The sequence below is a fragment of the Leptopilina boulardi genome, unplaced genomic scaffold (assembly GCF_019393585.1).
Source record: "Leptopilina boulardi isolate dan_hultmark-lab unplaced genomic scaffold, ZJU_Lbou_2.1 LbouV2_393, whole genome shotgun sequence".
NCBI lineage: Eukaryota > Metazoa > Arthropoda > Insecta > Hymenoptera > Figitidae > Leptopilina > Leptopilina boulardi.
The window spans coordinates 1,757,045-1,771,034 of NW_026137966.1; the positions used below are offsets into that span (position 1 = coordinate 1,757,045).

Here is a 13,990-nt window from a genome sequence, read left to right on the forward strand (position 1 = left end):
ATAAAACTTATATGAGAAAAAAAATAATAATAAGATTTATGTATATCTAACTTACATATAAAAAGAATTTTTTAGTTAAAAAAAATGCGTCAAACATTTATATTATAATACAAACTTATATTCTTTATAACTTGAGATGGCCATCTCACTAAATTAATTATTACTAATTTTTGTTTTAGTATGAATACTGTTTTGAGATAAGTTAAACGTTACCTTTTTCTTATTTACATAAGTTCTCACTGGTTTCAATACTTGAAACTGACTCATATTATTTTCTACAGTCGGGACTTGAGTCACACGACGAGAGCTATTCGAGCTACCTACAACTTCGTTATTAACTGACTGAAGATTGGGAGAAGCGAAAAATGCCGGTTTTATATTTTCTACAGAAACTTGGCGTTTTTTTCCATTCACATCAATCTCGAAAACACGGTCAGAAATGTGATTCAGGACTTTATGGGGACCAGAGTATGGGCATTCGAGAGACTTCTTCATGGTTCCAATTTTTAAAAAGACATGAGAACAAGAATAAAGACTTTTATGAAAGAAAACTCTTCTTTTATGCTTGTGCTCGACCGGGATGGGTTTGACCGCACGCATATGCTCACGAAATTCCTCTAGAAAAATTTGTGGATCAGGGGTAAATTCCTCGGAAAGAATAAATTCACCGGGAATTTTCAGGGTCGTTCCGTAAAGATACTCAGCTGGAGACGAGCCCGAATCAGGGACATTCAATCTAAGCCCGAGAAGGACAGTTGACAAATCATGAATCCATTGCTGTCCTGAATGACATCGAATCGCTGCCTTCAATGTACGATGCCAACTTTCAATCATACCATTGGCGGCAGGATGGTAAGCTGTTGTTCGAATACGGTGACAACCGGACAACTTCATCAATGAAGAAAAAATCTGTGATTCGAACTGACTACCCTGATCAGTTGTTAAAGTTTCAGGAGTGCCATAACGCGATATCCAGCCATCAACAAAAGCGCGATATACTGTTGATGCTTCAACGTTCTTGAGAGGAATGGCCTCCGGCCATCTAGAAAATCGGTCGATAAGGGTTAAACAATATCTGTATCCATCACAAATAGTTAAGGGACCAACAATATCCATATGTACATGGCAAAATCGCCCATAGGGAGCTACGAAATGCGAAGGTTGCAAAATAGTGTGACGTGACACTTTTGATTTTTGACATTCGATACAATTTCTGCACCACTCCTTGATGTCCTTGTTCATTCCCAACCAAACATAACTCTTACGAATAACCTTATCAGTAACTTTACCACTGGGATGAGCGGTGTTATGAAAAATCTCGAAAATACGCTGACGTAAAGATAACGGAATGTACGGACGTATAATCTCACCCGACACGTCACAAACTACTGCGGTGTGATCAGTACCCCAGAGCATGCGACTAAGGTTGAGAGAAGTTGTCCCGTTTTTCAAAAGATTTTGTACTTCAACGTCGTCTTTTTGAGCGATGGAAAGTTCAACAAAACTGACATCGGAAGCTAAACGAATAACATCAACGCGAGAGAGACTGTCAGCAACGACATTTTCATCACCAGGTAAGTATTTAAAAATCGTTGTATATTGAGAAATGAACGAGAGTTGTCGAACTTGACGAGGAGAAGCCTTGCCAGATTTTTGATTGAAAGCGTAGATAAGAGGTTTATGGTCCGTAGCAATGTGAAAATCTCTAAATTCCAAAAAATGTTTGAAGTATTTCACAGCTTCATAAGCGGCCGTCAACTCTCTATCATATGTGCTATACTTTTTTTGAGCAGAATTGAAACTTCGAGAAAAGAATGCCAAAGGATACCAGGAACCCTCTCGAAATTGCTCCAGGGCAGGTCCCATACCATAATCAGAAGCGTCGGAAATTACACGAGTAGGGGCCTCACAATCAGGATGAATAAGGAGAACTGCATTGACAATACTCGAGCGGCATTTTTCAAAAGCCTCGATTGTCAAAGGTGTCCATTCGATTTCTCGGCGTCTATAAAAGTTTAAAAGGCCCAAAAATCGTCTCAATTCCAAAATTGTCTTTGGTTTTGGAAATTCGCTGATCGCTTTAACGTTCTCGAGAGTTGGTCTAATACCATTTCGATCAACGTTATAACCCAAAAATTCTATCTCATTGAGACCAAACTGACACTTAGCTACATTTAACCGAATGGAAGCATTAGCGAGGCGCCAAGAACCTCTCTCAAATGCTTCTCATGTTCTTCAGGGCTAGAAGAAGCAATTAAAATGTCGTCAATGTAGACAAAAACGTAGTCGAGATCCAAGAAAATTTTGTTCAAAAAACGCTGGAATGTTTCACCTGCATTCCTTAATCCAAAATTCATAACCGTGAATTCACACAGTCCAAAAGGTGTAATCACCGCCGTTTTAGGAATGTCTTCTTCAGCAATGGGGATTTGGTTATAAGCCATAAACAAATCTAATTTAGAAAAAATTGTTTTTTTATTTAAAATGTCGGTAATATCCTGCAAATACGGAACAGGATATTTGTCTGGAATTGTGTGAGCGTTCACTCTACGATAGTCGCCGCAGCATCTCCATTCTCCGTTTTTTTACGAGTCATATGGAGGAGTGAAGCCCATTCTGCGCTGGACGGACGACAACGACCAGATTCTTCCATTTTTTGAAACCAGGATTTTGCTACTACCTCCTTATCATGGGCCAACCGACGAGCTCTTTCGGCGACCGGAGGACCGGTTGTCAAGATATGGTGCAACACTTCATTGGATAAAATTTTTGAAGATTGATTAAGTCCAGTAATTGCAGGAAATTCAGTTAAAATACTCGAATAGGGAGAAGTTTTGTTAATGGAACTAACGCCAGAGAAAAGGATATTTCGAACATTTCCGAAAGACTGACATTCTGTTAAAGAATCGACAATTCTTCGGCGACGAAGATCAACATTCAATCTAAAAGTAGAGAGAAGGTCAGCCCCAATGATTGGATATGGTACATCCGCGATGCAAAAATTCCAACAAATGGATCGTCAAAGGCCAAGACCAAGACTAAGACGACGTTCGCCATACGTATTTATTTGCGTATTATTAGCAGCATAAATAACGAAATCAGCTGGTCGTAGTTTAGCATTGGCTTCAAAGGGAATCAGCGAAATATCTGAACCTGTATCGACAAGGAAATTGAGTCCAGACTCACAATCTCTAAGAAAAAGGCGTTTTGAATTTGCCACTCCCCCGGAAGCCTCAACACGGGATGGCGAAATTAGTTTCCCGAATTCGAGTCATCAGAATGAGATTGTTTTGATTTGGAATTTTCTTTAAAAGAACATGGTTTATAACAACGATGAGCATTCTTCTCATATCTGCGATGCAAACGACAAAGACCTTGATCCCCTGAATCACGATCACGCGACCTATCATTACTTTGCTTAAATCTTGAACGAGATTTAGAACGTTCTCTTCTTTCATATCGATGAGGGTTGCGGGATCGAGTTGATAATGCATCGATTCTCGATGTCAACTCTTCCAATTCGGTTAAGATTCCTTTATCAGCAGAAATTGCAGCTACGTTTGCTTCGGGGGAATTATACGAAACCATTCGATCTGCCATGGAAGCTAAACGAGAAAGATCGTTAGTATCTGAAATAGCCAAAATCGTACGACAATTAGCAGGAAGATGTTCGAGAAAAATTGCCTTCAAGACCTTATCGTTACATCTACCGCGACCAAGATGTCGGATCCTACTCAAAATCAAAGATCGTTTTCCCTCTCCAATGACTTCCCCCTTCAGTATAGACCTCAACTTAGCCTCAGGTGAAATCGAAAAATTTTCAATGACCCTCTTTTTAATTGCGGAATAAAGGTTTTCTACAAAATTATTATTTGTCAATAAATCCCCAAATGTTTGAACTACCTCATAGTCAAGAGCGGTTACCACTGCACCGGCTTTAGATCTCTGAAAAAAAATTCCTGCAGATTCGAAGATCAATTCAACCTGCGCGAACCATAGTGACGGATCTGATCGAATAAATTCAGGTAAACGCAGAATGCGGCCTGTAAAATTTCGTTGACCCTCAGCAACCGCACCAGGATGTGATGAATCACCAAAACGACCTTTAAAATTATTAGGCAACTGCGCACGATCAGGACCCCCCGGTCGGAGTGGATCATTAACCGGAATAAAAACAAAACCTCGATCGGCCATTTTCAAAGAAAAATTTTTTAAAATAAAAATTGATTTAAATTTTCAAAATTTGAAAATAAATTCATAAAACAATTAAATAATAAAAGACTTTATAAAAAAAATACTCGAATATCCACACTCGAAAGATTTATCACCAATCAACATCAAAATCAAACAGCATTTCTCGTTCCCCCCCAAATTTCAAAAAAAAAATGTTAATGTAATAATTTATCGCAAAATGCCTCAATTGAAAAAGAAAATGTCAAAATTAATCGCACCAACAAAATAAACATCGCAATACAAACAATATTATCAACGATATACGGAGTGTGTAATGTTATTCTCATATTGACAAATTTTAAATGTAAATTCACTTGACGATGAAATAAATTCGATATTTTTAAATAGTAAACAACAATATAGGATAAATTGTCCTAATAGGACCGTAAACATTTGATAAGATTTTCTGAATTATATTAAACAAAAATAAACGAATTTTAAAAGAAATTAAATTCAATTAAATGAAGAATTTTTAATTTTTTTTTTAAATTCTAAAAATGTTGAAAAAGTAACTTTTAACAAATATACTGTAAAAAAATCGCGTAAAATTGAACGCAAAATATTAAGTATTGAGAAAAAGAGAGAAAAAAAATTTTAACTTTAATAATTATTTACAAAAACACTTTCCTTCTTTCTTTTTTTAAGTTAAATAAAATTATTCAAATTCAACATCACCTACTAGCGCAAGAAACGCCAACAATTTTCAAAAATTAAGAAAAAAGAAATATTTATAACAATAAGTATACGAGAATACTCATAAAAAAAATAATATAAACCAATATGCTGCGAAGTTCCTTCAGAAGTTAATGCTATTATAGATGATAAGGGCGAATTCCATCCTGTCATTATCTCAATGAACGAAGTCGCACCGGAAGGAACTCTCGAGATATTCCCCCGAAGTGAGACAGTAAATCCTCGGCATGACTGGTTGGTGTAAAGGGCCATACTCCAGGAAATGCTCGTGGATGGTTCATGAAAGAGATGCAGATGATAACGGAAGAGACAACTGTTATTTTGCTACCAGGTACAAAAAACGAAACATACCTGTTGCATGGGCTCAGAATAGAATGCCCATGCGCCGTTTTCAACGCGTGAGAAAAAAAATAATTCTCTGGATTCTCTGGATATTTATTTACTTTTTGCAGCTCAAATTTTTTCATATTTTGTCATTTTAACATTTATTTTTGCGAATTACCAAGTTTCTACCCAATGTTCACTCAATGTCTACTTTACAAAGTGGACGTTGAGTGATTTTATTCCGCCAGGGTTGAATTTTAGTTATAATAACCAAAATTATGGATATTCTAAGTAGTATTTTTTTCAGTGTACATTAGGGGACGTCCATTAATTACGTGAGGCGTTTTTTTTTAAATCTGGACCCCTCCCTCCCCGTTGGTGAGATTTAGCTTCACCCCCCCCCCATCCCTCAGGTAATATTTTTTATTTTTCATTAAAATACGAGGGAAAAATGAAGGTATTTAAATTACATTATATTTTAATGATATTAATTAATATGATAAGCGCATCAACTTTACAGTTGTTTACAGTACAGTGGTCGAACCTAACCTTAAGCAGAGTTGCCAATGACCCTTACCAAGCGCAAGTGCGCTTGCGCCACGTTTACTTTCTCATTGGTAAAAATAAGCGCGCTTATATGAAATGCTTTAATATAAGAAAAATATCAATAAAAAAATAAAAAACATTTTAACTGTTGAATTGATTGTTTTTGTGTTACGTGATCAAAAACAATTAATTTAACAGTTAAAATTTTTTTTTAATCTTTTACTGATATTTTTTTACATTAAAGCATTTCATATAAGCGTGTTTATTTTTACCAATGAGACAGAAAACGCCAAAACTACCATTTATTCCAGTGTTGGGTAGAAACTTAACTGTAACGAGTTTTTAGAAATAGTAACTTACCCAACACTGACGTATTCCAACAGGGATGAGTATAAAATATGTATTGCTGAAAATTACAAGTTGACGTGAGATTTTTATTGACCCCCCCTTCCCCTCAGTGAGATATGGTGAGACTTGGCCAGACCCCTCCCCATTTTGACCTCACATAATTAATGGACGCCCCCTAATCTATATATTTAATACTAGTCAGATTATAAAATTAAATACCATAAAAAAGACCAGAAAAAGATGTATTTAGTGATCTTTGACTCCATCTAAGATGCGTTTGTGACTTCATTTGGATTATAATTTGGCTCTAAATACTGTTTGTACCGCTTTCGTTTATTTAATTGTCCATTTACGTTCGTCATTGATGAAATAAAAATAAAATTAAAAATACTTACAACTTATGCAAAAATACATATAATGAACATACATATACAGTATGATCACGCTAATATGAATCAGCATACGGGTGCGACAAGGACGCTCTTATGCGTTGTTCTATTAACGTCTCACTCGCACTCACGCTTCCCTATGATGCATATAGCAGCGTAATCTTACTGTACACACACACACACACATATATATATATATACATATATTAATATTTTTAACAACATACATTGTTGGCTATGTGTTATTATAATTAATATTTGCTTTCTATATCTACTTAAATAATTATTAGATTTTTCAAGAATAATGAGGTAAATAATAATTAAATTATTATACTTTTTTATAACATATTAAAAAAAACTTGTCGACGCCCCCGATAATAATATGTTTATTCAAACTGCAGTGCAATATAATATCAATTTAGAAAATTATGTAATATATGTCAATTCAAGTGGAATTCTATAAAAGGTTAATTTAATTTTTTTCCAATATATATACTTTATTAATTAAACAATTGTACAATATAATTTAATAACTTAAATAAAAGAATGACGATTTCAACATTTTTTAATTTTATTTAATTGAAAAATAATTTTCCTCCAATTTAAATTGCGATCAATTTACATCTATTAATATTGTCTAATAAAATCAACAATAGAGATGTTAATTAAAATATTTATCACAAAAAGTAGGCAATATCTGCATTCACAGAGAAATTATTAGATAATATTCAACGGGAGAGAGGAATGACGTGATACTATAGATGACAAAATTAATTTTCAACATTTAAAAAATTGAGAAGACATATTTTATTCATATTTTCAAACAATTATTTAGAATGTATTATTTGGAAAATCTTGATTACATGCAAAATGAGTTTTTTTCAGAATCACCTATAAACATTTTATCATCGGGGAGCACCGTTATGTGTTTTCTTTTGCAAATTCCATTCTATTAATTTTTTTTATTAAAAATTACATAATTACATAATTTAAAAACAAAAATTTTTATTAAATGAAGGCAATAATGGGTGTTTTTGAGGTTCATACTGTTAGCGCTCTGAGCATAGGTGCACCCTTTTCTAATTAATGAGGTTAGAAAATGATACACTTATTATTACACACTTCATTATTATGCAATGATAGATATTATTTAGTAAACTAAATTATTCAATAAAGGAAATTCATATATTATCAATTTCAATTTTTTGTTTTATTTTTTTATCCTGCACATTAAATTTTGTATTGGGATCAGAAATCACGCGAAACTGACCCACTCCTGAGCCTTCTTGTGACAACCATCTTGGTTTAATATCTCTTTCTTTAGCGTATGTTAGAGAAACACGGAATGAAAACGTGGCCACCACAACAAGGCTCTCACCAGATGGCGTATCGCAGTATTTCAGATCCCAATAATCTAAAATAAAAATTTTACAACACTCAATTGAGTAGCTGCCTGCAATAACTCGCCGAGCGCTTGGCCGATCGCTCTAACGCCAGTCAAACGTTCAAAAACGTGAAAAAAATGAAAAATCAAAATTTTGATTTTTGAAAAGTGCAATCTTGTAGGACATAAGATGGCGCATCTTTTTTTCCTTTGAGTTTTTTTTGTAGATCAAAAAATAGAGTTAATATATGCAAAACACTTAAAAATTTTATTTCACAAATTTCATTCAATTTTTAAACATAAATCATAGTATCTTTGAAAAATTTCAATGAATCTTATTGAAAATTAATATACATACGTATTTAGGTCCATAGAAGACGACAACATAATCAAAAATATTAAAATCATCAATTGTTTATTTATTAATTGTAAATGAAGACTTGTCAATAATAATGTTTACTTACCTTTGTCGACATAAAGTGTGTGGGGAACTTCAGAGTTGAAGAAACTTCCAGTGAGACATTTGTTTATCATAATGTAAGGAAGTTTTTTGTAAAATTGAAAAACAATTTATCAACAACTGTATACAGAAACAAATATTGTCACTACATTCTTAGAAATGTTTTTCAAATAAAATATGTGTTAGTTTTATGAAAATGCAAATTAAATTTTAACAACTGTTTTTTTAATATTTACTAAATAATCAATAGTTTTAAAATATTTTGGTGCTTGTATGTACTGTTTGTGCAGTTTGCAAATAAGTTTTTTAATAATTAATATTAAGGTATATCTTTATTTTCTGTTTCTTCATGTTTTTAAGAAATTAGTGTATTGTTACATATCAACAGTGATAGTATGTTGGCTCCATTTTCAAAACATAATATATCACAACATAACATAACGTCCTTCTTAACTCTTGTGTGCAATTCTCCGCGCGGAGACTCGCTAGCGCGTCGCGCATGTTTTCTTAAACGTTCTATATTTTCTAAAGTTGTTGATAAATTGTTTTTCAATTTTATAAAAAACTTCCTTACATTATGATAAACAAATGTCTCACTGGAAGTTTCTTCAACTCTGAAGTTCCCCACACACTTTATGTCGACAAAGGTAAGTAAACATTATTATTGACAAGTCTTCATTTACAATTAATAAATAAACAATTGATGATTTTAATATTTTTGATTATGTTGTCGTCTTCTATGGACCTAAATACGTATGTATATTAATTTTCAATAAGATTCATTGAAATTTTTCAAAGATACTATGATTTATGTTTAAAAATTGAATGAAATTTGTGAAATAAAATTTTTAAGTGTTTTGCATATATTAACTCTATTTTTTGATCTACAAAAAAAACTCAAAGGAAAAAAAGATGCGCCATCTTATGTCCTACAAGATTGCACTTTTCAAAAATCAAAATTTTGATTTTTCATTTTTTTCACGTTTTTGAACGTTTGACTGGAGTTAGAGCGATCGGCCAAGCGCTCGGCGAGTTATTGCAGGCAGCTACTCAATTATACTAGAAAAATTCAAAGATTTTGAAGAAAAGCGTGTGTATTAGATTATATAGGGGAAAGCAAGGAAGTTTCCATAAAACATCGCAGATATATTATGAGGATAAAGTACGCAACGTTTCTTAAAAACGAAATAAAGAAAACAATAAGATAGAATATTTTATTTGGGCATAAAATTTAAATTATTTGGTGTTTAATACCTCCTAAGAAAGTATTAATTTCTTAAAAGTTTGTTCTAATCAAAATCAGAGATGAATTGACTTGAAAAAATATATCTATTTTAACGTTTCGTTTTTTAAAATTTTGCGCATTTCAGCCTCATGAAATATTCTGAATATCTCTGAGGGATAAATTATATGGGCAAATCTCACGAGCTGAATTCTTTTTGTTTAAAAAAAATTATTTTCAATTTAGTCGCATACTTTTTTCTACCATAGATTATTATTTTTCGACCAAATATAAGTAAATTTTTAACCGTGTAATTCATATTTCTTAATAGCTACTTGATTCAAACCATATTTTTCATTTTTGTGGTTATGAGTGCAGGTAAAACGTGTTTTTAAGCGAAAATGTTTTCAAACAAAGTTCCTAACTCCATTTTCCTTAATCTTAAACGTAAAAACATGTTCACAATTAAAATAGAATTTTATTTCAAGGAGGAAAATGAGTTTTTTTTTAAAATGCACACTAATTTCCATTTAAATTAAAACTATCTTGATTTTTAAGACTGATTAAACTTACGAGTAATCTTTATAGAAGATTTTATTTTTACTGTGATGATATCCTTATTCATATCAATCGTTTTATACTCAGAAAAGCTACTCCAAGAAAGAAATCATCTCTGTGGCGAAAAAAGGACGAAAATCATAATTGGAAAAAATATCGAAATTAACAATTTCATATAAATTTCAAAATTTTTATATGTTCCTGACAAGATGTAAATTATAATTATAATAATAATGAAACTTCATGGATTTGATATAATTTTTCTAAATAGAGGTAGATATCACCCCATCGGTGATTTTTTAGATAATTCATTTTTAAATAATACTTTCTTAAGACTAAACACATGTACATATATATAAAAGTAACAAATTTTCCATTTTTTTGACATTTTAGAGCAATTTTACTTATCTCTTTCATTTTCGAAAATTTACAAATACTTTACAACCCTTTAAAAAACACCCCCTTACATTTGCCTAAACCTACATTCATCAAAATTCCACCCGGGATCGTTCAAATATATATATTCAAATCCGTATAACTAAGACAAAAGTTAATGGATTTTAATTTATCTATAATGAATTTTAATGCATTTTTCACGTACTTTTCAAAAATGTTTACGAAATTAAAAGAAAAATTTTTGACCCCTTTTTTGCAAAATCAACCCTTATTTTTCGATATTCACCCCTTCGGGAATTTTTTTTTTTTAGTTTCACTACCAACTTTGTCTTCCGCAAGCGGCCGACTACGTTGCTAGTGTGCATTAATAATAGTTTTTATTCATTTTTTTCAAAAACAATTTATTTCTATTTTCAATAATTTTTAAATCTTTGTCATTTAAAATAACATACTCTTTTATGTTGGCCATAGTATACTTCGTTTAATTTTATTTTTGATTGATGAAAATCTAAATATCTTTAACCCTTTTGCTCACTCTCTCTAATATAACCAATTTTGCCTTTTATTAAATATAACCAATTTTGTCTTTAATTCAATACAACCAATTTTACATTTTATTAAAAATAACCAATTTTTTCTTTAATTCAATACAATTAATTTTACCTTTTACTAAACATAACCAATTTTTCCTTTAATTCAATATAACCAAATTTTACTTTAATCCAATATAACCAATTTTGACTTTTATCCAATAAAACTACCAAATATCCAAAAGAATGAGATAACTATGAGTAACTATAAATCAGCCAATAAGTGCAAAAAGGACACTCTTATATGAGTAATCAGTAGTTCATTACAAATAACATATGTACATATTTATACCTGTATTAAAACCCCGTAACAAATACCACAAAAAAACCAACCATTGGACAATAGAACCTTTGTTAATAAAGATTAATTCTGAGGGGCCAGGTAATAATTTTTAAATTTTTTTATTAAAATTTTCTAGGGCTCTAATACAGGTAGGGGAGAGTGATAAACAGTGGGACAGTTTAAACAGTAGGACACTTTAATTTTCTGAAAAACTACTTAAAGAAACTCGACCAAAATTTAAATGTAAACCATGTTTATGACAACACACTATCTCCAAAAATTTTAGTCACATTGATTCAATATTTACAAAGAAAATTGAAAAAAACTGTTTTTGACGTTACGGAGTAATTTTTTTCTTGAAATCGAGTTGAAATACAATGCTGATTTTTATATAGATAGGACAGTTTTAAAAAAAGTGTAATTGTTACTTCGTTTACACATGTTTTTAAGTGTAATATCCAATAATTTAAAATCAGCTATACGCATGCGCATTTATACTTACACAGCGACTAAAAATGTGATTTTTTTATGCTAAAAAACATTAACAAATTCAAAATTTATAATTATTACAATTATTGTTCAGCAACAAAAAGGTTGTTCATTAACAGCTTCAAAAACTACTGTTTGTTTAAAAGGGAACAATCTAATTAAACATTTTATTTGATGCACATTTAAACACCCCTCATTAAGGCTATCAAAAATAGCCTTACTCTATCGTAATAGACACAAATTCAGTAACAATAATTGTTATTACCGCTAAAAAGTATTTGAATATGTTTATCACCTTCTCTAATTAAGACAATAAAGTCAAGCATTTGTACATACAAAGTACTTTGCATATTGAAAAATGAATTGGAATCTTTTCTTAATAAATCTTCAAATTTGAACATATGCATGTAATTTAACAATTTATTTCTATTTTCAATAATTTTTTTGAAATCTTCACTGAAATGGCAGGTTTCCCTAATATTTTTTAGATTGTCATGTTTCTCAACATTCGCCTGAATTGGCGTGTTTCTGCCCTCAATCGACGACATACTCTTTTATGTTGGCCATAGTATACTTCGTTTAATTTTAGTTTTGATTCATGAAAATCTAAATATCTTTAACCCTTTTGCTCACTCTCTCTAACATAACCAATTTTGCCTTTTTTTCAAATATAACCAATTTTGCCTTTAATTCAATACAACCAATTTTACCTTTTATTAAATATATCCAATTTCGCTTTTAATTCAATACAACTAATTTTACCTTTTACTAAATATAACCAATTTTGTCTTAAATTCAATACAACCAATTTTACCTTTTATTAAATATAACCAATTTTGCCTTTTATCCAATACAACTACCAAATATCCAATAGAATGAGAGAACTATGAGTAACTATGAATCAGTACCTACTTTTCAGCCAATAAGTGCAAAAAGGACACTCTTATATGAGTAATCAGTAGTTCATTACAAATAACATATGTACATATTTATACCTGTATTAAAACCCCGTAACAAATACCACAAAAAAACCAACCCTTGGACAATAGAACCTTTGTTAATGAGGATTAACTCTGAGAACACAGGTAATAATTTCTTTTCTCCCATTTATTATATAGAAAAATAAAGATGTACCAACCATTGGTCAATAGAACCTTTGTTAATGAAGATTAACTCTGAGGACCCAGGTAATAATTTTTTAATTTTTTTATTAAAATTTTCTGGGGCTCTAATACAGGTACGGGAGAGTGATAACAGTGGGGCAGTTTAAACAGTAGGACACTTTAATTTTCTGAAAAACTACTTACAGAAACTCGACCAAAATTTAAATGTTAACCATGTTTATGACAACACACTATCTCCAAAAACTTTAGCCACATTGTTTCATTATTTACAAAGAAAATTGAAAAAAACTTTTTATGACGTTACGGAGTAAATTTTTTCTTGAAATACAATGCTGATTTTTATATAGATAGGACAGTTTTAAAAAAAAGTGTAATTGTTACTTCGTTTACTCATGTTTTTAAGTAAAATATCCAATAATTTAAAATATTTCAAAATTTTACAAACAATTTTTATGTAAGTAATTTCTTGCGATTGCTCAATTTAAACAATGGGACATGAGCAATTACATGGGATGTGATCACAAGAATTTTTGATGATTGGAGCAATTTTATTGAAACCATGTGAATATGTTCTTTATTTGTAAAGAACGAAAGCCCACATACGATTTTTTAAAATTTTCAAAATTTTTTGAGATATCTCTAATTAAAAATTTATGTCATTTTTTAAAAAAAAACCTGTAACTTTTTTTCTTGTTATCCAAATGAGATCAATTTTTTCAAATTTCTCACAAAAAGATGCTATTTTAAGAAAAAAATAGTCCATGAAAAAAAATTTTTTTTGCCCGGAAAAAAGTAAAAAAAAAAAAATTTTGAATTCATTTTTGACAAAACTGCCTCTTTGATTTCAAAAATTTTTTTTTCTACTTATTGCCTATGATGTTAAGAATAACTTCTCTAATTTTCATAATGGGACAGCAAGAACTTTGCGAGAAAAAAATTAAAACGTCTCGT

At 31.0% G+C, this 13,990-nt stretch overlaps 1 protein-coding gene across 1 annotated transcript; it reads right to left on the minus strand.

Annotated features, from left to right (window-relative positions):
* Positions 1–3,252: 3,252 nt before the first annotated feature.
* Positions 3,253–4,194, minus strand: LOC127288761 (uncharacterized). The gene has a single exon (XM_051316399.1). The coding sequence runs from the start codon at positions 4,192–4,194 to the stop codon at positions 3,253–3,255; it is 942 nt and encodes a 313-aa protein (XP_051172356.1).
* Positions 4,195–13,990: the final 9,796 nt, after the last annotated feature.

Bases quoted from the DNA above. Each gene is read 5' to 3' on its own strand.
- LOC127288761 (XM_051316399.1), bottom strand. From the start codon at position 4,194: ATGGCCGATCGAGGTTTTGTTTTTATTCCGGTTAATGATCCACTCCGA.